The sequence below is a fragment of the Polyodon spathula genome, chromosome 16 (assembly GCF_017654505.1).
Source record: "Polyodon spathula isolate WHYD16114869_AA chromosome 16, ASM1765450v1, whole genome shotgun sequence".
NCBI classification, from domain to species: Eukaryota; Metazoa; Chordata; class Actinopteri; order Acipenseriformes; family Polyodontidae; genus Polyodon; species Polyodon spathula.
Window position 1 is genome coordinate 23343876 of NC_054549.1, and position 25683 is coordinate 23369558.

Consider the following 25683-nt stretch of genomic DNA (forward strand, 5'->3'; position numbering starts at 1 on the left):
CTCTTTGGAATTCACTTGTAGGTAACAGACCCATCACATTCCCCTGTGCTGCTTTAGCCAGCTTTAGACAGTGTGTTGACATTGACAGCAGTCTGCTTTTACTCTCACGTACAGTTTGATAAACCCCAGACGAAGTTAATCATAACCTTCAGGCTCTTTACCGGAACTGCAGAGCTTCTAAAAGCACTCGCAGAAAATGACATCAAGACCAAAACTTACCATATAGAGTTACTCTCAGTTCTGACAAGAAATACTTATTTTTCTCCTTTTGTAGCTTTATTTAGAGGAGACTGTCATACATGACATAACATTACATTAAATTTCCATATATCTGGAGGACAGCTTATCTGATTATCAAGAAACTTGGTATTAACATTATTTAGCATAATTTTTAGAGGTGTCTGTCACTCTGTACATCCGTCTGTCTGTACGTCACACTTTCTTTTTTTTTATATATATATATCTGGAGAACCGCTTGCCCAATTGTCATGAAACTTTGTATTAACATGTTTGGCAAAAAGTGAGAATATCAGAATGGTGGTGTCTGTCTGTCCATACATTAGTTTAAGTACAGAAACCAGGACCAGAGGACACAGTTGGAAATTGAGTGACTTAGGGTAGGAGACACTTCTTCACACAGAGAGTGGTGAGGGGATGGAATTGGTTACCTTGTCATGTTGCTGAAGGAGACACTTCTTCACACAGTGGTGAGGGGATGGAATGGATTATCTAGTCATGTTGCTGAAGGAGACACTTCTTCACACAGAGAGTGGGGGGGGGATAGAATGGGTTACCTAGTCATGTTGCTGAAGGGGACACGTCTTTATTCAGAGAGTGGTGAGGGGGTGGAATGGGTTACCTAGTCATGTTGTTAATGCTGAAATCACTGGGATACTTTAAGATCCGACTTGACAAAGTTTTGATATCAATCAGTTACTAGTAACACAGTGCACTGATAGGCTCAGTGGAATTTGTTCTGGTGTTTAAAGGGTTGCTGCATGTCCCCAGATTCATGAACTTTGCTTCCACCGATAACTCAGCTGTCAGATTTTTATGAGCCATATCCTGCTTGTAAGTGAGAGCTTTAAATCTTAACTAGTGCAGACAGGATATGAGTTTGACTAATTATAATATATAAAACAAGAGAATGAAACAAAGCAACTGTCTGAATCATTGCTGGTGCCACTGCTGTATAATATATACAACTATGGAGACTGAAACTCAGGGGCACTGTCTGAATCTTTGCTGGTGCTCCTTCATAAAGTTTGAATATATTTAGATTTTTATATTTGTAAGTGATGAGAACATTTCCCTATAACTCAGATTACCTCACTGAGAACAGAGTGGTCTTTGATGGTGGAAACATTACCAGCTTGTCTCCGTTTCCTCCCAGTATTCCTACCAGTCACCAGTGTACCTGTAGCATGTCTGCTGTCCGTCCAGTTTGGCAGACAGACAGACAGAGGCAGGTAGCTGAAGGGTACTCTAGAACCCAGCTTTGTGTGCATGGGAAGGAAGCCGTGCCCATGTGAACAACACTGTGACTAAGCGCAGGAAAATCTACTTCACATTAATAGATTGGACTGCAACCAAAATGGCTAGACTGGAAAAAATGACTGAATAAAAATAATAGAAAAGAAAGCAGACTGTAGTTAAAGGCCATTTGAAAGTCAACTTCCAGCCACGGTAAATGTATGCTGATGGCTGCTCTCAAGGCGATAATGCAGTTATAATGATACGGTGAATGTGATCGTACGTATGTTAAGACACACATTTCTCAATATATCTAGAGAACCGCTTTGTCATGAAACGTAGTATTGATATTATTTAGTATCTGTTCTAGAGCACATCAGATTCTGAGGGTATATGAGAGCGTCTGTCTGTCTGTACATCTGTCTGCCTCTATGTCTCTCTTCAATGCTAGCATGTATTTGGAGAGCCAAGAAATTATCCACATACTGTAAATCAGTCAGTTTAATTTACTTTACCATGATATTAACACAGCAAGTGCTTACCTAATGACATCTTTAATACCATGTATCCAATTTTCATTAAACGATTCATTGCCATTTCCAGTTCTGTGTTTTTCTGTTCATACTGATGTATGGCTTTTTCTTCCCACTGAGGGCTCTAGTTTTGAATTCACAGCCGTGGCGATGGGGGTCTGTGGGGGTGTGGGGGCTGTTACTGACAGGCTGGTTTCTGTCTGAAGTTGTTTCCTCCATTGTTTTGGCTGGGCAATGCTTTTCCTTTCTGCAGACTCTGCAAGTGTGTGCACACAGTATAATTTAGGAGTTATTTTTAAGACAGGGAATTGCAGTTCTGTTCACGCCAAACTACATGATCGCAACCCAGCAACTTGTTTAAAATTTATTTTAAATGACAAAGTGCATCTTAACTCTTTCCTGACCATCTGGTTTTACACATAACTGTAGAACCGCTTGTCCGATTGGGATGAAATGTTTTAGTTGAGTTTCTTCACTTTGTGCCCACAGGGCCAGCACTGGTGCTTCTCAATAGTGTAGCATTAATACAAAGAGCCCTGGGTAGACCAGACTCAGTAAATAACAATACAATAAAACAATAAAGTAATTCAAACAATTACTATTCATCCATGTGATAACACTGGAGTGGGAATGTGGTGCAAATGAAGCTTGATTACTAACATTCTTGCACGAAAACAATGGGGTGTGAGCGATACTGTGGAACACCCTGTGTGTGTCAGTGGGTAGGTCTTACTATCAATGTTCGGACAAAATTTGAGAAAATGTCCCCCAAAAATAGTAACTCCTGAAAAAACGATGTTATGAGGATGTTCCCCACTCTGTAAAACACAGGGAAATATAGTGAGTCAAGGAGAAGTCACCACAAACATAGTGTGTGTCTCACACTATTTGTATGTCAGTGTGCATGCGTGTGTGTTTGTGAGTGAGTGTGTTTCACTGTGTGTTTGTGAGTGTGTGTCCCAGTATGTGTGTGTCTCTCAGTGTGTATTTGTGAGTGTGTGTGTGTGTGTGTGTGTGTGTTTCTCCCAGTGTGTGTATGTCTCAGTGTGTGTTTGTGTGTCTGTGTGTGCGTCTGTGTGTTTGTCTCAGTGTGTAGGTGTATGTCTCAGTGTTTGTGTCTGAGTGTGTCTCTCAATGTGTGACTGTGTGTGTGTCTCTCTATGTGTATGTGTGTGTCTCAGTGTGTGTGTGTGTGTGTTTGTGAGTGTTTGCATTTCAGTGTGTGTGTGAGTGTGTGTCTGTGTGTGTGTCTCAGTGTGTGTGTCTCAATATATGTGTGTGTCTGTATATGCGGCTCAGTGCGTATGTGTGTGGCAGTGTGTGTGTCTCAGTGTGTGTGTCTCAGTGTGTGTGTGTGTCTTAGTGTGTGTGTGTCTCAGTGTGTGAGTCTGATCAGCTGCTCAGAACTGAATGAGCACTAAAGCGCTGAATGGCATCCTCTCATTTGTAAATTCTTATATTCTTATGGAACACTACAACCAGTGATGGCATCAGGCACTTTTTGGGTGGAGTAAAAATGGAGAGCACTCCCCTTTCACAGTCTGATAGCAATTTTGTGGTTTCCCCTAACAGACCCACACAATGAACTGGCAGTGATCAGCCTGACAGCATGAGAAAGACACTGTACTGCTCTGTGTAGCACTTGCTGTAGTAAAGTACATCATCACAAGCTGCACTGGGGCCTGTAACACTCAAGCAGTTAGGAAGCAGCCTCTCATTCCTGCCTTTCACCTTCCTCAGGAGCCTGGCTCATTGTATGAAACACTGAATTTGAACAAATGACTCAATAATGTCCGGATTGTGTCGTTATGTACGATGCGAAAGAAGAAAGGAAGGAGGGAATGGAGAACAGAGAGGGAGACAGAAAGAGAGAGGGAGGGAATGAAGGACGGAAAGAACAGAACATAATATAAGAACATTTAGAAATGAGAAGAGGCCATTCAGCCCATCAGAGCTCGCCCGGTTCCTAGTAGCTGTTTGATCTCAAAGCTTTGTCAAATTGGGTCTTGAAGGATCCCAGTGATTCAACAAGGCTCGGTAACCCTAGGTAACCCCCACTCCATCCCTCGGTTTCCAACTGTGTCCTCTGGTTCTGATTTCTGGTTTTAGTTAATCCCCAGGTGACTGTGATCCACAGACCTCCTCCCTTCCCCCAGTGACGACTAATTCACAGGCAAACCTGCTTTATATATATATATATAGGGTACACACGACTGAGACTAGCGTCAATCCTGTACTTGTCGAATGCAGTTTTATGAGCGGGCGAGCGAGCCTGCAGCTGCAGGAATGGCTGCAACCCACATGCTGGTCTCATTAGAGAGCTCATTCCTTATATCTGGGACTGCTGATGGTGCCATTAATATTGAAGTCAGCTTTACATTGCTGTCAATTGGAATGCTGTTAATAGGAAAATCAAGACTGTGGAATCAGCTGTGAGTTGGCCTTAAAGTAATTGTAATTCTATCAATTTCACCCTTTATTTTTTTTTTAGCTGCACAGGTCTCAGATGTGCAGTTTTGAAAGAAACACCACAGTGTTCAATCAGCATGCGTTTTCATTTTAAAACTGACATCTGGTACTACACACGGTTCTCAGTGTACTTGTCTTGCATTGCCTTGCTGTACTTCCTGGGTCATTTCACCTCATTGGCATCTTGTGGCAAATGTTACTGGCTGAAAGCATGTCAGTCAAGAAGGGAAGCAGCTGATTGGTAATTGACAGGAAAGAAGCCAGTGTCATCCTGCAGATGTAAAGCAGTCTAAAAGCATGGCTTGCAAAGAGAGATTTATTGAACCTAATGTAGTACCAGATATCATGTTTTAATGCAAAATATACAATTTAATACAAATAAATAATAATTGTATTAAATGATATTTGCATGCTGCCTGTGCACTGTATAGCAAGGACTCAACATTTGATATGTTATGTTGGCTATAGCTAGATAATAGTTTATAGATGGAATAGTGTTTGTAGCATACTTCTTCATTCAATATAGGAATGTTGCCATGCAAATGTAAGTGTTGTATGCAGCCCATACCAAAACACTGTGAAAACACCTGTACAGTATGTCATTACACACATTCATAATATAGACCATACAGCCAAAGACAGTATCAGTTGTGTGAATTATTATAATTGTTCAAGAGTATAGAGCTAATATTGATACATGAAATGTGTAACAAAAATATACAGAATAATCAAATGTTTGCACAACTACAGTACACAGTACTGCATCTTTCTGAAAGTAAATTAATAAATTAATAAAATAAAATAATCCTGTGTGGACTGCAATTGGAGAAATGCTGGGAATTCCACGATTATGTGCGTTTGCAAGAAATAGGCTTAACGAGTCTCATCAGAATAAAAGCGGCATGCCACGAGTGGGTAAGCCGTACTTACCATTATTTTAAATGAAAAATAAATACTAAAATAATAATATTTTCGGCAGATCTTTAGTTTTTATTTTTTTCCCCCCTGGATTTGACTTTTGTTAGAATAAAGTTAGGTTCAGTACACTCAGAACACAATGCAATTTGTAAAATGCAGTCATTTTTCAGTAGAATAAGTGCGATAAATGAAAAATAAAAAGAAACACCTTTGTTGATACATCCAAGACATGCAGGCGTGATTGATAGAACCGAAGAAAAATGACATGAAAAGCATTTATTAACTAGCTAACACAGGGCTGTAAGTGATCGGCAAAAACAAATAAAACTAAAATAATGCTCAATATAGTTATCGTTGTGATCTTAGTATAGTCCCACACCTCTAAAGCATATTACACTAAAAATAAATATCTCTTATGATAATCATTTAAAAAGGTTTCTTGACACTTTTTAAAATTAGATCTCCAGCCATACAAGGCTCCTAATTAAGGACGCACTGATTCGAAGGTGCTGTGATTGATGATTGCACAATCACTACGAACAAGACAAACTTTAGTTGACTCACAAAATTGTTTATGTTTCCAATTTTAAATAATCCATTGTGTTGCTCATCAGTCAAAGTCACATACATTTGCTGAATTGTGAAATCAATTCTATTAAAAATAACTCAAGGGCCAAATGTAGTACATCGTACCACGTTCAGATGGGCATTTCCTTGTTTTCTGAGCTAAAATCATGCGTGCACACCCGGGCAAGCGCAATACACGGTGTACCACGTTTTAACATGTACCGCAAAATAACACCACACCGGCATTCCTACCACACGCTAAGCTATTGCAATGAATTCCAACAATGTGCAGTTGTGCACGACAGCAGTGATATTAAAATAGCTCACTGCAGAAAATGAAAATCTAAAACACATAAAGCAACTCTGTAACATCGTTGTACGAATCAGATATGCCCTGACCCAACTGAGAATAAATGTATTTGTACTCTTTAGCCTCTGCTTTAGTTCTCCACTCCTGAAGGTGAAGAGACTAAGGCTAACTTTTAATATCAAGGAGATATTTTCCATTGGGGCAGAGCATGTCCCCTTTACGGAAGACACATTAACATTTGCAATTTGTCTGGAACACTGTAACATGGTTTACAAGCTGAACAGGAATGTGTTTGGGGAAATGAGAAACACAAAGTAGGCTCCCAGCTAGGACAGTAACCATTGGCTTAACATTCTTTGCACCCTGTAATTGAGTAGAACTAAAAAGTGACTGGCTAGAGAGTATTTGATTCCGCCAGTTCCTCTGATTTTCAATCTCCAAAGTGTATTGAAACTTAGGGGGCCTGTTTGAATCATGAAAGTAGCAGTGGTTATATATATTTTTTCAGATCTTCCAGTAGATCTTTTGAACCTGAATATGATTTTAATGAACCCCTTTGTCACACCTCTTTTCCACTAACCTGCTTCAATGTAACACCCCCCCCCCCCCCCCCCGCCCGGTTTTACTGGAGCTTCACAGCTTATTTCAACTTGTTAAAACCCTTGAGAGGGACACACTTGAAAGAGCCATTCCTACAGGACATCCGCACTCTGTACTTAATTAGAAGACTAACCTCTGGAATCGTGTTCAGTGTTATTAACCCCTGGGGGTTCTGTCTGTCCGTTCATCAACCCGTCTGTATTTTTCATTTTTGCATTTATCTGGAGCTTATCTAATTGCTATTGACATTACATACCATGAGTTTCTGAGAGTGTCAGATTCTGGACATATAAGGGGGTGACTGTCTATACGTCTCTCCACCTGTATGTCACACCTAAACTTTGGAATATATCTGGAAAACTGATTTGTGATTAAAGATTTTATTACCATATTAAGAACCCCACACCCTGACCCCCTGTGGCAGGGAGATTGCCCTGCACACGGGGAAATCAATGTTGGTAATTAATATGGGAATGCGGGTTTGTTTTGTGTGCTTTTTGGAGATGTTGTCTGTGATTAAATTATTGTTTACAGACAGGCACTCGATTGAGACTTGCTGCCTGCTAGGCTTAGTTGAGGGGAAGGGCAGCAAGTGATTGGCTGTGCCAGTCCTCAATCAGTAGGTGAGCGGGACTCGACTGAGTGTCCATCAGCATAAAAACATCCAGTAGAGATTGCTCTGGGCGACTGCAGTGCCATGCTACAAAGGGGAGCTGCAAATACTCAGGAGGAGAGTGACCACTCTGCAGGAACTACAGCTACGCAACCCTGAAAATGCCCAGCCAAGGCCGTATAAAGCAGCAGGAGTTGTTGTAAGAATACCGGCTCATCAGTAGGTTAGTTTAGGGGATAGTGATCCCACGTAGTGTATAGCGAGGGTTACGTAGTGTAGCCAGTTCCTGGAGCAGGAAGCCTTGTTTATAAGGCTATCACTCGCCCTGTGTGGCACCTTTTATTTGTAGTTTTTGTACTGTATTTTATTTTGCATTTTGTACAGCTTGCTGTGTGTCCTCTGTGCGTTATTATCACTGCTGACATCACATGACCCCTTTGTTTTATTTTATTTGTTATTCCTGACCTGCCACACTGTAGATTCACTCTCCCTGTGCAGCAGGTATTAGGGACCCCACATCCTGACACCCTGTGATTTATTGCCAGATTTGTTATGTCTTTCTGAGATAGGATCTGTAGTGAAATTCCTTTTAAAAATAGTTTTTGTGATAAGGCTCAGATGGAATGTGTAATTGAATAGCATCCTCTTCAAATCCAGCTTCTTGGAAAGAGAAGCCTCTATCAGCCTGTGTGTGAGTCTCTGATGTGATGCAGAGGAGCAGATCAGGGTCTTGTCCCTGCATGCAGAGAGGCACAGCCTTGAAAAGCTTCCCTTTTAAGATTTGAGGTTCTTATCAAACCCTCTGATAAAGAGGCATTCACATTCTTGGTTTCTGTATTTTGCTTGTATTATTATCTTGTGATGAAACGGAATATAGGGGATGTATGTATGTCTCCTATATACCTGGAGAACCGCTTATTAAGTTGTCACAAAACTTGGTATTAAATTATTTAGCATCAGTTATTGAGAGTGTGAGATTGGGGGATATTTGAGTGTGTCGTCTGTCTGTATATTCACCTGTACAGACAGACAGACAATCTGGAGAAGAGCTGATCAAATTGTGATTAAACATTTCATTGCTAATTATTATTCTATACTATACTGTACATACTGTTTTTTCATATAATTGTTTGTCTGCTTGACTCGGTTTCTTCTTGTTTCAATACCACTGATGAAGGCACTAGAGCCCAAACGCTTGTCTGCTTGACTTTCTTCTGTAATTTGTTCACGTGGCATCTGTTAGCTTGTATATAGCTTGCCTCTCCCTTCCTTCTCTCTCTCTCCGAGTCTCTAATTTGCAGTCTGATGCTGGCGCTAAGGCTAGTTAAATTCACAAATGGTAACTTTGAGCTGATCAGAGCATTCCTGCTGTGCACAGCCCAGCTTTGAAGTCTGTGCCAGGGGAGAGTGGATTATGTGTCAGGGGAGAGAGGGAGTGGAGTCTGGGTCAGGATGAGAGGGAGTGGAGTGAACAGGGGAGGGAGTGGAGTGTGCAGGGGGGGACAGGGCATGGAGTGTTTGTTAGGGTAGAGGGAGTGGAGTGTGCAGGGGAGAGAGGGAGTGGAGTGTACAGGGGAGGGAGTGGAATGTGCAGGAGAGAGAGGGCATGGAGTGTGTGTCAGGGGAGAGAGGAAGTGGAATGTGCAAGAGAGAGGGAGTGGAGTGTTTGTGTCAGGGGAGAGAGGGAGTGGAGTGTGCAGGAGAGAGGGAGTGGAGTGTGTGTCAGGGTAGGTGGAGTGGAGTGTGCAGGAGAGAGAGGGAGTGGAGTCTGCTGGGGAGAGAGGGAGTGGAGTGTTTTAAAAATTGTTCAAAATAAAGGAGTGCTAAAGAGAGTCAGTCTCTCTCTCCTCTCTCTCACTGTTCTTCTTCACCCCCCTTCATCAGGATATCTCCTCTGATTGCTCTGTGTTTTATACAGTGGAGGATGAAGCAAGTCTCTGATTTAATCTGTCCAGTTACTGCAGCACTGTTTACAATGTCAAGCCTCTCTGGGCTTCCAGTTTTCATTTCTCCCCCTCTCTAACCCTCCTTCTCCCTTTCTCTCTCTAACCCCCTTCTCTCTCTCTCCCCAGGTCTCAACGATGATGTCTCCTCTCCTCCCTCTCTTGTCCCTGCTTGTCTCCTCTCTCGCACTCCCTTTTGAGCAGAGGGGTTTCCTAGACTTCTCGCTGGATGCTGGCGAGGGGGGGGTTCCGATGATGATGATGAACGATGAAGAGGGCTCAGCCTTTGAGGAGGGGACCCATGCGCTTCCCGGCCCAGAACCAGTCTGCCCCTTTGGCTGTCACTGCCACCTGAGAGTGGTACAGTGCTCCGACCTGGGTGAGTCTTAATATCACTGCCTTATCTCTTATTAGCGCTGACAACATTATCACTGCCCCACTTTTCTTCTGTTAAATAAATTACCAGCCAGCAGCCGTTTCCTGTGTGTGTGGCTGCACTGGTGGCAGTTAAAAGGAGACAGACTCTGTGGCGTTGAACTGACAAAGGACGTTTTGATAAAGCCTCAAACTTTCACAAAAATAAGCTCCAGCTGAGATTTCATTGGAAAGTCCTGCTGATGGAGACACTCTGAGTCCTGCTGTTTATTCTGGAGGTGAATGACCCAGCGCTTTCTTCTCAGTAAGACAGAATTGAGGCTTCCGGTACTCCCAGTTAAATTCCCGCTATATCCCTCCCAGTGAGTTTGTAAAAAAGTGTCACTAGGAAACAAACAAATATGCAGTATGCATGTAAGATTTAGGGAATTCTTTTCTAAGCTGCAATTACTTTTATTTTTCATTTTTTTATGCAAAAAAAAAAAATTTTAAACAGGTGCAATTATTGAGGATAATATCAGTATATAAGAAAGCTTCAGAACGAGAGGAGGCTGTTCAGCTCATCAGTGCTTGTCTGGTTCCGAGCAGCTGATTGTCAAGTCGGAGCTGGATTTGAAAATTCTGGTTAGCAGTCTTTTGGGGGGGGGGGGGGGGGTGGATTTGAAAGCTGTGGTCATAGCTCATCGCCTGTGTGCAGTGCTGGGAGCTGTGGTAGCGATGTGGCAGGGAGACTGGGAGTGTGTGCTACGTGGACCTGCAGCTATCGAGAGCTTTAATTACAGAGAGCCAGGTTTAGAGTACCAGACACCTGAGGGATACCCACAGTGTGTAGCACCATTCACAGAGCACAGCACAGTGCATACATGCAACAGCCAGTGTACAGCACAGACACAGTGCATACACAAAGCACACAACACAATACAGACACAATTCAAAACATATACACAGTACAGTGCTTAAATACAATGCACAATGGAATTCACACACATTACAAAACATAATGCTATACAATGTAGGGCACAATATGGACAATATGGACTTGTGTGCACATAAGAGTGCTCCATACAGCACACATGCAGTGCACACACACAACGCTCCACATAGTGCACACACACAGCGCTCCACACAGTGCACACAAACAGCGCTCCGCAAAGCGTGCACACAGCACAGTGCATGCACAAAAAACTGGGCATTTGAAATGTAAAAATAAGAATGGCTGTAACTGTATGTTTTAATAACTGAGAATGTTTCTAATAATATTTTTGAAGCGAGAGTGCATGCCAAGTGAAGATTAAGCAGTCGAAACATTCCTTGCTTCCAAATATAATATCCTGAGTTGGGACTTCCTTCCTCAGCAGTGAGGCACATAGACAGGCTCTTTATTTTTTTATGCTCTTCCTGAGGTACGATTGCTGGCATCTGGAGAGTTAAAACACACTGAAACAGTTCACTCTCTCTCACGCTGTCTCACTCTCTCAGGTCTGACCTCAGTTCCCAGGAACATACCCCCAGACACAGCCCTGTTGGACCTGCAGAACAACAAGATCACAGAGCTGAAAGAAAACGACTTTAAGGGGCTCCACAACCTCTACGTGAGTGCAGAATCAGACACTGCCCCCAGAAGAGATGAGGGGAACTGCACTTTCTCACACACAGACGCGCGCACACACACACACACACACACACACACACACACACACACAGACAAGGGGTTGTTCTGTGTTTAGATTTGGACACAGTGCAATGCAGAACTACATTTTACTCACTTACTAAATATGTAGCCTACTCCTACCAGTCAAAACGGATGTTTGGGTTTTATACAGGATTACAGTCTAGGATAATATTTAGTCTGTACAAATTGTCTGTGACAACTTTCAAATATCTGTTTTTATATTATATAGCAGCAGCACCAGCAATGATTTAGACAGTGCCCTTAAGTTTAAGTCTCTAATGCATGAAGAAAACTAATGTGGGCAGCTACTGCCATCTAGTGGAAAAGCTACATACCTGCAAGAATAATGGACGTTCTTATTATCCTTAATAGCTATATTATTATTATTATTATTATTATTATTATTATTATTATATTATTATTCAGTATTAATGGACTAATTTATCCCCCCTCTTTTCCTCCTCTCCCCCTCCTACCACTCTCCCTCTCGCTCTCTGTCTGGTGAGGGTCTGGAATGGGTTACCTGGCCATGTTGTTAATGCTGAGTCACTGGTGGTTGTAATGGCCTCTGTTCCCCTGTGGTCTCACAGGCGCTGGTCCTGGTCAATAACCGCATCTCCAAGGTGAGCGGGAAGGCTTTTCAGCCTCTGAGGAGGCTGCAGAAGCTCTACTTCTCCAAGAACCTCCTGACTGAGGTCCCGCAGGGCCTGCCCCCCTCACTGGTGGAACTCAGAATCCATGAGAACAGAATCAAGAGCGTCCACAAGGGGGCTTTCAAGGGACTGGGCAGCATGAACTGCATCGGTGAGTCTGAACAGTACACCCTGCACAGTGCCCCCTGCACCCTGCACCCTGCATGCTGCACACTGCACCCTGCACCCTGCACACTGCATCCTGCTCCCTACACATTACACATTGCAATACTCCCTCCCCCTTCCACAGATTCCACTCTATACATTTTCCTCCAACCCCCCCCCCCCCCCCCCCCCCCCCGTGTCACTCAGAAAATCACTGTCCTCACCTCTCTTGCCCCTTTTCTAGAAATGGGGGGTAACCCCTTGGAGAACAGCGGATTTGAACCCGGGGCCTTTGATGGACTGAAACTTAACTACCTGCGAATCTCTGAAGCCAAACTTACTGGAATTCCCAAAGGTAACTGGAGGTAGGGGTAGCGCAAATATAGGGCAGCTACAATGGGGTGAGGCAGGTAGAATGGGACCAGACTGTGCTAACTATATCCTAAATGATCGCCAATGGCAGACAGACAGACCGACAGTGGCACTGCAATGGTTCTGTATTATACTGAGGGGCAATGGTAGCACAAGTATAGGGAAGCTCCAATGGGAGGAGACTGGTAGAATGGGACCACAGTATGCTAGCTATACACAACATGGATTTTAAATAACAGATAGACACTGAATGAGACCACAGTGGGAACATATTGCATATTCCCTCTGGGGTCTCACTCTCACTCCCTGTATGATCTCTCTCTCTCCCTATCTAATCTATCTCCCTCCCTGTTTAATCTCCCTCCCTGTCTAATCTCTTTCCCTCCCTGTCTAATCTCTCTCCCTCCATGTCTAATCTCTCTCTCCCTCCCTGTTTTATCTCTCTCCCTGTCTAATCTCCCTCCCTGTTTTATCTCTCTCCCAGGCTAATCTCTCTACCTGTCTAATCTCTCTCACTCCCTGTCTAAACTCTCTCATTCCCTGTCTAAACTCTCTCCCTCCCTGTCTAATCTCTCTCCTTGTCTAACCTTTCTCTTACTCCCTGTTTAATCTCTCCCTGTATAATCTCTCTCCCTCCCTGTTTAATCTCTCCCTGTCTAATCTCTCTCACTCCCTGTTTAATCTCTCTTCCTGTCTAATCTCTCTCCCTCTCTGTTTAATCTCTCTCCCTGTCTAATCTCTCTCACTCCCTGTTTAATCTCTCTCCCTGTCTAATCTCTTTCACTCCCTGTTTAATTTCTCTCCCTGTCAAATCTCTCTCACTCCCTGTTTAATCTCTCTCCCTGTCTAATCTCTCTCCTCTCAGATTTCCCAGCCAGTATCAATGAGCTGCACCTCGATCACAATCAGATTCAAGCCATTGAGCTCGAGGACCTCATCAGATACAAGAGTCTCTACAGGTACTGTCTCCTCATGTCTCTGTGAATATGGCTCCACATCTGTGAATATAGCTCCATGTTTCTGTGTCCTGCTATCTTTCAGTCTATGCTCTTGTCTTCTTTCTCCATATCCTCATGTCACCCTATTTCACTGTAACTCTTCACACCTCTCTCCCCCCTCTTTGATTGGTCTTGGGTACAGTCCTCTCCTCTCTCCTCTGCCCTCACACTCCCTTCTCTCTCCCGTGCCCTCACTCTCCCCTCTCTCCCCTGTCTCTCAGGCTGGGTCTGGGGTACAATCACATTCGCATGATTGAGAATGGCAGCCTTGCCTTCGTCCCGAATCTGAGGGAGCTTCACCTGGACAACAACCGACTGAGCAAGATACCAGCCAACCTGCCGGACATGAGATACCTGCAGGTATTGAGATGCAGTACAATACAGCACACCACAATACAGTGCAGTACAATACAGCACACCACAATACAGTGCAGTACAATGCAGCACACCACAATACAGTGCAGTACAATACAGCACACCACAATACAGTGCAGTACAATACAACACACCACAATACAGTGCAGTACAATACAACACACCACAATAGAATGCAGTACAATACAATACATTACAATACAATACACTGCAATAAAATGCACACACTCGCACTGTAGTTTTTATTTTAAATCCAGCATACCAGCACGCTATAGCATCATCCCAAAATACAGACTATATACTAAAGTGAAAACCTTCAGCCACTCGTATAAAGAACTTCAGCTCCTATCATATTCTTCTAGGCTGGGCTGCTCCGTAGCCATTTAGAAGTCAGGATATTTCAGAGGGCTTAGTCAATGATACAGATTGAAACTCCCACAGAAGAAGTATTTATGGCAAGGGCATTCAATTTCATTCACTGGAAGGCCAGATAAGGCAATGTCCAAATCTTGGGGGGGCCACAGGGCGCTCATGTTATGCGTGTGTGTGGGGGGGGGTGGGGTTGTAACCTCTTACAGTGACACAAATTCTGATTGCCATTTAATAATATGGTTGGATGTGTTATTAATCAAGTTGTGTCAATCATGGCAGAGTTTTCATGTTTAAAAAATAAAAAAAAACAGCATTTTGCTAAAACCGTCCACAAATAGACAACCCGCTTAGCATCAATGTTCTTCCGCCAAACGTAATAAAAACCAGCCAGCACTGTAGCAGACATCCAGCGAGCCAGATTGAAGGGTGCCTCGGGCCGCCAGTTGAAGAGCGCTGACGTATGGACAGGACTACCAAAAATAAACATATAACTTCATGGAAATGTTACTAGTGTTTAGTTTTAGAGATTAATTGATTACAATTAAATCAACGCCTTTTTGTGAATCGGGATGCTGAGACAGCAAACTTTTTGTTAACAAGACATCCCCATGACAGACAGAAGAAAAACGGTTAATTCAAGAATAGTTTGTACTGGCAATCAAATATATGAATGTATATTCATACATAGATATGGTCTAAAATATTTAAATTTAAAACCAAGTTTTAGGAAATTTTATAAATTATTGATCAATATAGTATAACTTTAATAACGTTAATTAATGTCCTATGATTCTGAGACATTTTCTATTAATCAATACCTAATCTCAAATACTGTGTACCTTGTACGGATAATAAATATAAATATTTAATGATATATTAAATATGTAACCCTGGTTAAAAATCCTGTAGGACATGTTAATCCTTCAGAAATTGAAATAATTCATATAGGAATTAAAAGAATGATTCCTATAAGAAATTTGTACCCTATTAAATCCTATAAGAAACTTTAGAATGTAATAATCCTGCAAGTACCAAGAGGATGTGTGCGGTGTCGAGGGTTTCCCCTGCGACGAAAAACTGAACAAAATCATCTTCAAAGAGAAGCTTACACAGATAAAGTTGCCATGACATGTTGTATTTTGATTCTACGAACAGCTTACACCAGCGAAAATATATGCGTACATTTTAAGCAACAACTAGCCTTACGTTATAACTGTCATAGCTGGTGCAACCCGTGAAAAGTTAGTAATGTGTAAAATCGATGTTAGTAAAGACAGATGCTGGGAGCTTTAGTTTTTTATTCTGATTCTGTATCGAGCTGTGTTTCCAGCATAAAGACAAACATGATACCATATCTGGTGGATATCACCGCTCACTTTTACTGATCAAAGGATAACCCCAGCTTCCAAAGATCTCAATCACATTTTCTCAATATCTTAGAATATGATGTTACAACAAGTTTTATTTCTTCTTATACACACTTAAACTAATTTTTAAAAAGTGTTTTGCCATGTCGAACTGAGCACGCAAACAGTCTTGCCGTGTATGGTATGTAAAAACCATGTTTCAGCTTTCCCTTGTCATAGTGAAAACAGAAGGGTTGCGTTCGGGGAATGAAGTAGCCCCCCGCTTTATAGATTTTGTGATGACAGCACATGTACAAACGTAAGCAAACTGTTAGTTATTTCGTGACAGTGTTAGAGGAATAGTCTCTATTGAATTCCCCCACGATCACGACAAGCCGTGTCCTGCGTTGCGCCATCACCACAATGTTTTACTTTAACAATGCCAGGTAATACCTCCTGGATTTAAAATGCATGCTGTAATGACCCTGGCGATGGCGGCTTCCTGGCCATTGTGTTTGTCTTGTTTGTTACGTCCCGTTTAATGTATTGTGAGGGTACGGGGCACGACGTTGGTGTGTGTATGTGTGTGCGTGTAGTAGGACAGATAGGCGTGAGTGCATGTGGACTTTACTGGAGAAAGAACTGTGAAGGACAGAGCAAGAGGTTGAAAAGAGCGCCCAACTGTGAACCAGTGAGATAACTGTTTTTATAATTGTTTTGGCGTGCACCGTGGCCCAAACAGGGATTCGCTGTTTGTTTATTTCATTTTAGCTCCGAATTAGAAAGCCTATTTCGAATCACATCTGGTCTCCCAGAGTCTGTCTCACCTCCCTAGCACAGAACGCTACAATACAAAGCTCAAAGTCCATATCTCACTGTAACAGGGGAGACCTGCGCTGACTCTTGTGGCGCATTCATAGTGCTGCAGGAAGAGGGCAGCAGCCCTGACAGTCAAAGCATTGACACGGAGAGGTGGGAAAGAAGGTGCGTGGGCTTTCCCTCTCTGAGTGTCGGGCTTTGGGGGATTGCTGCACCAATAAAATGACGCTCTGGGATTCCTTCGGCTCTGCCCCTCTAAGATGAAACGAGTCAGCTGGCGGAAACTGGCTGCCGGACCAAGCACTGCCAGCGAAACAAAAACAAACGAAACACATTTAAAAAAAAAATTGGAAAAGGAAGGATTGTAGAAATCGGGGAATCCTTTGGGTAAACATCAAAACGGGTACAGGTGGAGGGAACACCATAGTGTAGGACGGAGACCCGGGCCAAGTGCAGCACCTTTATTTTGTAGTTTTATTATTGTGTTTTAGTTTCCCCTTTTCTTTCACCTTTTTGTTTTCATTATTATTTCTAGCACTTGCATGTGCACTGGACCCTGTACCTGAATTGGTAAATCCATGGTCCTGTTTACTGTTGGCAGTATTCAGATCATGGAGAACAGCGCCCTCTGCGGGTTGGAATAAATCAGTGCGCCTGAGCAGCGTTACAAATAAAGTTCTGTCTTTGTGTCAGTGAATTGCCCACAACCCTTCCACACTCACATAGAATTTTTTATTTTTTTTTGGCTTTGGGGTTGTACTTGGTTTACTTTCACAATGTGCAAGAAATGAAATCTCCATGATCCATTTTATGGCACTGAGGCGTAAAATTATCAATAATAATATAATCTCAAGAAGAAAAAGGTAATGTAGTTACACAAACATTTGAATAACTGATAAGAACAAATGAATGAAATCAGGACGTTTTGGACTACAAGTCCTTCTTCAGCTACTCTCAGACAGACACTCTTATCCAGATAAGCTGCCAAGTAAAGAGAAGATTCAGAAAATAAACGTGCCGGGTGCAATATGAAGCATATAGGATACTGCAGTGAAAACTGTCTCCCCGCATCATGTATAAAGAACTACAGCTCCTATCATGCCGCACTGGTGCTGCCAGTGCTGAGGCATGCTGGGAGCTGTAGTTTTATTCCGCTAGTTCAACACTGAGTCCTGCCTCTCCCTCTCTCTCCAGGTGATCTACCTTCATGCTAACAACATTACCCAGGTGGGGGTGAATGATTTCTGCCCTCAAGGCTTTGGTGTGAAGAGAGCTTTCTACAACGGCATCAGCCTCTTCAGCAACCCTGTCAATTACTGGGAGGTGCAGCCTGCAGCCTTCCGCTGTGTCACCGACAGACTGGCTATACAGTTCGGCAACTACAAGAAGTAAAGAGGGAGGAGAGGGGGAGAGGAGGAGGGAGAAAATACAAGCATCTTCTGGTTTTTATTTTATTGCATAATGTTAGCGTTGTATTTTGGTGTATATTAGTGATGGATGGCACTTGAAAGTTTTCAAAGTCTCGCAGCTTGTACTTCCTGAGGTCACCTTCATCCCAGCTTTTACAGCTCCCAGCATCCAAAGATAACATTTCTGGCATTCATGATAAGCTTTGGAAATGAAAGCTGTCTGCGTTTGTGAATCTCTTGAGAGCATTGCCTTGTCCTCACAGACTGAAATACACCTTCCCGGTCCAGCAGCTCTTCTGAAAAAACGAAGACATTGAGAAAGACTGAGTTGAAACATTTGTCATTAAATTTATGAAGTTTATTTTAGTTTTTCTAAATGTGTCACTTATTATTTTATAGCTTAAGATATAAAATTAAATTTCTACTGTTTTTTAATTAGTTTTTTTCAAACATTGTCTTTACAGTTTTCCTTTCTCGCTGTATTGCATTGAAACCTTTGAAAATGGCAGCTCCACTCACCCCTCACTGGAAATGAAGGCTGATGGGAGAACGTCAAATGAATATATATATTATATATATAGTTCTATATCTATCTACGATATTTATATATATATATATATATATATATATATATATATATATATATATATATATATATATATATACAGGTTTCAGTTAACTGTCCAATATAGTATTTTTTTTGATTCTTGATGTCGAGGGAAACTGAGACTAAGATCAATAAAAATAAACTATATGCAAACATATGGTTCAACCTCCGTCCCCATATCCCTTGACTCTGTTCTAGTCCCTCATAGATTATTGAACCGAAGTAGGTAGTGACTATATGGGGTATGGGGAGATTGGGGGAGGGATGATCTGTTGCCCATAAGAGTCACAAAATGAGTACCAAGAATAAATTTCAACCATCGGTAAAAAAAAAAACCCCAAAAATAAAAAAAAATGTAAAAAAAAAAAAAAAAAGTTACCCTTTTTTCACCCACATTTTGGGCACAAGTTCTAATTCATTCTTTATTTACACACACTCTAACAGCATCTTTATTATTATCTTTTTTTTTTTTTTACCAATTTTTTTTTATATACAAATGTTTTCATAACATAACCCATTAAATATGTTCATATTAAATTAACAATGCAAAAATAAATTATGGTAGTTTCTGCTGATATAGGAATATACGTCATAAGATCAGTATTTATCTTTAAAACTAAATATTTCCACCTATTTGCACCCTGTTTTGCATTCAATTTAGGATAAACCATTGGGGAAAAACACCCAATGAAGAGCCATAATTTTAGTGTAAAGAATAGTTTGTTTTATTTTTGTTTTGTTGTATTGTTCTTGTTTTTTGTCACTTCTAAAGAATAAAAAAAAATGCTTTATTGGTATATATGCATTGTAAGATTAGTGAACGCTAAAGTAAAATGTGTTATTAAAAATGATATGGAGAGGCATGTGTAAGGTGTGTAAGATGAAGAGAGTTTCGGAATTAAAATTAAAGATACAAAACCTGCCACAGCACTGTCAACAGCACACCATGGGACTGATTCACCTGCCACAGCACTGCCAATTGGGTGTACACCATGAGACTGACTCTCGTACAGTTTACTGTATTTTGTGTTCAGTCCACCCCCCTGGTTGCTGGGGCAGTTTATTGTTTACAGATAAGCCTGAAATTGATATTCATGTCAAATTAAACACCCAAATGATGTTATTTCAATATTTATCCCTAATTCTATGTGCATGTTTTTTTTTTTTTTTAAAGAGGGGGCATGATAATGTTAATACATCTAATAAGTGGTTGGAGAATAAATTATATAGATAATTAGCACTCCTTAAAGGGGGGACCAGTGATTATGTTAATAAAGCTAATAAGCGGTTAGAGAATGGGTTCAAAAGATGATCAGCTCTCCTTTAAAGGGTGCAATGATAATGTTAACAAAGCTATATATTAAAACCTCCACATGCTTGTCTAGCACACAGACAGTTAAAAGCCTGTAAAAGCCCCACCTTGTGTTAATGTACCATGTGTGTGCTTTTAAACTCCATTTCCACCCCCCTCCTCCATTGCACAACAGCACTGGCTCAGTCTCCCCTGCATTGCCTCTTAGAAAACCAATACTGACTTACTGTAAATTAGGTCACGTTCAAAAATAGCAGCCATCTGCAGAGCACTAAACCAAGTGGTTAACCATCGGAGTACTGCAGAGCTCCATTAGCTGCAACAGTCCTCTTCAGTTTGATATTACAATATAATTCCTTCTTGGTGTCTGTGTTAGTTTACTACATTCTTCCAGAGTCTAGTTTCAAAGCTGCAGACAGGGCTTTTGTGGCAGGGTTTTAACTTTCTTAGGTACAATGAAGTGGGTACCTAATTAACATACCCCTGTGCAAAAATCAAAAGGGTTGATGTGGTTAGATTGGGTATTCTCTATCTAAAATGGTTCTGCCTGTTTCAAAGGAGGTGGGAACCTTTTTCAAACAGGCTCTGTGCTAAAATAAAAAGAGTCTGCTGTGGGTGGAGTGACTCTTTGACTATAGTAATGGCAATGGGGTCCAATGTGCTGCTAGGGATTGCTGCGATTTTAGAGGATGAAGGATATAATGTAGGTATACCTGTGGGTGTATCGTACCTGTTTGGACTAACAGAAAAACAAGTGCTACTGATATATCTAATGCAGAAGGCTACAATAATGTATTTATGTGATGAACTTAAAGAGGATTTAGAGTCAAGCACCCTGAGGGGTCAGGCATTGCCAATATCACAGCTTTGTCATTCTTACTTATATATTTTTCATTTTGGCGTAACATATTCTCTGTAACAGGGTACATGAAGCTCTAATAATGTAATTAATACAGAAAATACATTTACAAAATTACATTCAAATGAGCTCTATAACTTTATTTTCCAATAATCACAGATCAGTGCACTACAATAATGATCACTGATCAGTGCACCGCAATAAATATCGCAGTTCAATAATGAGCTCCACTGAACACTGCTGTTCTGTTTCAACGCATGTCGACGTCACATTATTTAAGGAATGGTATCAACATATAACAATACAAACACAAAATTAAGTTGTGAAGAGCGAAATTACAAATTAAGAACCGGTAGATTTGAAAATGACAGCCCTAGTCTGTGCCTCCCTCCCTCCCTGCTGAGCGCGTTTTTAATCTCTCTTTGATCAAACAGCTTCAAACAGACACACTGCGGCAGATCAGCTCCACCCAGAGACCCGTTCAATGCCAAGGACAAATATAACGAGGGGTCCGGGGAGAGAACAGCAAGAACGTTTGGTTTTGGGTACCATTGAGACATGCTGTTTATTTTATTATATTGTTTTACTATTTCTTCCAAAGCTAGAGCTTGTTTCATTAATGCATAGAGAGCTCGTGCTGTGAGGACAGGAGCAGACCTATTCTATGCGTGCTCGTGCTGTGAGGCAGGAGCAGACCAGTTTTATATTCTTGGGTTCACAGAGACACTTGCAGGTGTCAAGCTCCTGTTGCTTGAGTATCTGACATTTCTTTGTATCAAATAGTCTGTATCATCAAATGGCTCGTGTTCAGTGTGTATCTAATGACATCACATTAAGATTATCTATGCTGTTTAATTATCATTATTTAATTACATCTTATAAAATAATCAGGTCCAAGGTGCTGTGTTATTTTCACCCCACACTAGTTCTGCCAGTAAGCCCACTTGAGGGCAACCGCTCTGACTTTCAATTGATGGGAGGACACCGGCTTGTATTGCACAGCACTCTTATCTGTACGATGTTCTGTTTTTGCAGCACACAGATTTTTTTTTGTTCGTACGAAAGATCCCCGAGATGGGTAAATTGGTCCTCCAGTGCAGTAGATGGCGCTTTGTTATTCTGGCTCTCGACAGTCTTGGGGAGACGATGTCTCTCTGGCAGCACTGAGGAGTCAAGAGTAGTTAGGGAAAAGTGGCGTCAAGTCAGATAATAAACAGGGGATATATTAAAATAAATAAATACATAAGAGGGAGACTTTACCTCTGGATTTAAAACCACTGAAGGGAACTGAAAATATTTCGGAAAGGTACGTGGAAATATAATTTAGCATGTGTTGTGTTTTTTTTTTCTGTTTCTACAGGTGTTTACTGCAATACCTGTTAGCAGATGATACCGCGATACCACAGAGACCGTGCATACTTCGGTCTGGGGGTACGGTTGTCAACTTTCCATTTTTCAGTGTAGTTCTCAAACAACGGACCGAACTGGCATAAATAATAATAATAAATAATAATAATAATAATAATAATAATAATAATAATACAAACTTTGCACAGTGCAGGAATGGAAATACCGAAAAGGCAATGGACAGTGAGTAATCAAGATTCGGATTTTTTCTATTGGGCAGGTCAAGACTCGAATATTCGAGTCCATTACCAAATCGGTCTGGTTCTCTCACGCCTTCTCAGACAGCCTGTCTGGGGTCTTGACCCGCCCGCTTGCTATCCAAAAGCAGATTGAGGCAGCACCTGTCTGTATGCTGTACACTGCATTGCTTGCTTCTTGCGTCATGCCTGGCACTGCCGTCTCAATCAATTTGGCAGCATCCCCTGCCAAAAAACCATTATTACCAGAACAGAATCAGTTTTTCTCCAGGTAGGTGCCAGTAGAGGTTCCTGAGGGAAGGGGTGCATCTTTTTAAAACGGGCAAGTGGTGCATCATGGAAAATTTTAAACATTCACAAAAAAGTTTTCAATTCACAATCTAGAACTACACATGAACATTGCGTAGCAGCAATATGACTTCTATGTTTATGTATGTAACCGGCATCGTATAAGTTACAAAATACATATCAAAATTATATATATATATATTAGATATATATTATATATATACTATATATATATATACAGATATACACACACACACACACACACACACACACACACACACACACACACACACTGAGTGTACAAAACATTAGGAACACCTGCTCCTTCCATGAAATAGATGAGGTGAATCCAGGTAAAAGCTATGATCCCTTATTGATGCAACTTGTTAAATCCACTTCAGTCAGTGTATATGAAGGGGAGACAGGTTAAAGAAGGATTTTTAAGCCTTGACACAATTGAGACATGGATTGTGTATGTGTGCCATTCAGAGGGTAAATGGGCAAGACAAAAGATTTAAGTGCCTTTGAACGGGGTATGGATGGTCCACCACCCAAAGGACATCCAGCCAACGGCAGGCCAGTGGTCAAAAACGGCTCATTGATGAAAGAGGTCAAAGGAGGCAGGCAGGAATTGTGCAGAGCAACAGACGGGCTACAGTTAGTTGACTGATAGTCCAGTACAACATTGGTGCCGAAAGACCCATAAAAGAGACGAATGGGGTATGGCAGCCGACGACCTGACAGAGTTCCACTTCTTTCAGCAAAACACAAGAAACTGTGGTTGCAGTGGGCTAAGGAACGAAAACACTGGAGGATTGAAAAAACATTGCCTGGTCCGATGATTCCCGATTCCTGCTGTTTCATGCTGATGGGAGGACTAGGTTATGGAGAAAACCACATAAGTACATGCATCCATCATGCCGCTTGTCAACATTGCAGGCAGGTAGGCAGGTTGGTGGTGGTGGTGGTGTGGGGTGTGTTTTCATGGCACACATTGGGCCCCTTGATAAAAGTGGAGCAACGCCACAGGATACCTGAACATCATTGCCAATCAGGTGCATCTCTTCATGGCAGCAGTTTATCTGTCTGCTAGATAACGCCCCATGCCACAAGGCTAGGATTGTCCTGGAATGGTTCCATGACCATGACAGTGAATTCAGTTTACTGCAGTGGCCTGCCCAGTCACCAGATCTCAATCCAATTGAGCATCTGTGGGATGAGATGGAACGAGCTATTCGGAATAGAGACCCACCACCAGCCATCTTGACACAACTGTGGGAAGCATTGCAGTCAACATGGGCCAGCATGCCTGTGGAATGCTTTTGACACCTTGTGGAGTCCATGAGTCCAGCTTTGAGGCTGTTCTGAGGGCAAAAGGAGGTGCAACTCAATATTAGGAAGGTGTTCCTAATGTTTTGTACACTCAGTGTGTGTGTGTGTGTATGTGTATATATATATATATATATATATATATATATATATATATATATTATAATATATATATATATATATATATATATATAATATATATATATATATATATACACACACACACACACTACTGGTCAAAAGTTTTAGAACACCCCCATTTTTCCAGCTTTTATTGAAATTTAAGCAGTTCAAGTCCAGTGAATAACCTGAAATGGTACAAAGGTAAGCGGTAAACTGCCAGAGGTTAAAAAGGGAACAAGTAATGGGTTAACAACTTACAGCTGTTCTGCAGCAATGGAAGTAAATTAAGCCTTGAAAGTTGATGCTAACAATTCCTACAGGTGTCCCAACTTTTGTTGATTACTTACAAACCCTCAGTCTGTATAAAAGCAGTGTTGGCACAGACTGTGTTACTACAGCCTCTTAAGCATTATTTGGACAGTACTGTACTGCAGGAAGTAGTATATTGCTATCATAATGGCAAGAAAAAGGCAATTAACAAAGGAAGACAGACAGACCATTATAAACCTTAAAAGTGTAGGTCTTTCCTTTAGAGAAATTGCAAAGAAAGCCAAGGTGTCAGTGAGTACAGTTTCCTACACCATCAAAAGGCACTTGGAAACTGGAGGAAACTCTGACAGGAAGAGGTCTGGCAGACCCAAAGCCACAACAGAATCAGAAGACAAGTTTCTGAGAGTCAAAAGCTTGCATGATAGGCGTCTCACAGGACAACAGCTTCAAGCACAGCTTAACACTGGTCGAAGTAAGCAAGTCTCAGTTTCAACTGTGAAGAGAAGACTTCGAGCTGCAGGTTTGACAGGTCGAGTGGCAGTAGGAAAGCCATTGCTAAGATGGCAAAATAAGATAAAGAGGCTTGCCTGGGCCATTGTTGTGTGAAATTTAATTACTTTAAATTTAAAAGGAAGTTGATGTGGAAGTAAATAAGACAATTACTTCACAGAGTAATTTTAAAAGGTCCTTTATTATTTCACACACACACAGACACACACGCAGTTACATACACAGATGCTATACTGCGAATAACGATATCCATAACGGGACACAACCCAACAAGGTTACATACAAAGATTATATTAATCACAGATCAATACAATCCATGAGACGCAACTGAACTAATTCTTACCCTTCCAAGCGGATCGGGAGAGCCCTTCGACCCTGGTAAGAGAAAGCAGCTGTCTCCAAGAAATTACCGAGCAGGACTGCGCGCTAATCCTCACGGCTGACTCTCATCAGAGCAGAGGAGAACCCCGTCCTTTATAACTTACCAAGTTAGGCTTTTGCATGCGAGAGAGTAATTGGCCAGATCACTCCCTCGAGGCTCGGCCCTCTGAATAAACTATTCCTTTCCCTAGAACATTCTAACCAAAACAAGTTATATAAACGTGACAAAAACAAGTTATATAAGATATGGGGTTATTATAGGGCAAGGGCAAAGATGAACTCGAACGCATTTCTAGAACTTTCTAAAACACACTTTTTTTTTATTACAGCCATTAAGCACCATCACTGGACTACTGAAGAATGAATCAAAATTTGAAATCTTCGGTTCATCGTGCAGGGTTTTTGTATGCCATCGAGGTTGAAAGGATGGTTCCTCAGT

At 41.5% G+C, this 25683-nt stretch overlaps 1 protein-coding gene across 1 annotated transcript in view; it reads left to right on the forward strand.

Moving 5' to 3' along the window:
* Positions 1-18504, forward strand: part of LOC121329300 (biglycan-like) — a 29726-nt gene extending 11222 nt beyond the window's left edge. The window contains exons 2-8 of the mRNA XM_041274845.1: positions 9556-9805; positions 11281-11393; positions 12064-12277; positions 12515-12625; positions 13508-13601; positions 13862-14000; positions 17747-18504. Of these exons, the coding sequence (XP_041130779.1) occupies positions 9565-9805; positions 11281-11393; positions 12064-12277; positions 12515-12625; positions 13508-13601; positions 13862-14000; positions 17747-17944 (1110 nt within the window). The 5' untranslated portion in view covers positions 9556-9564 and the 3' untranslated portion in view covers positions 17945-18504. The remainder of the gene's footprint in view (positions 1-9555; positions 9806-11280; positions 11394-12063; positions 12278-12514; positions 12626-13507; positions 13602-13861; positions 14001-17746) is intronic.
* The last annotated feature ends 7179 nt before the right edge of the window (positions 18505-25683 follow it).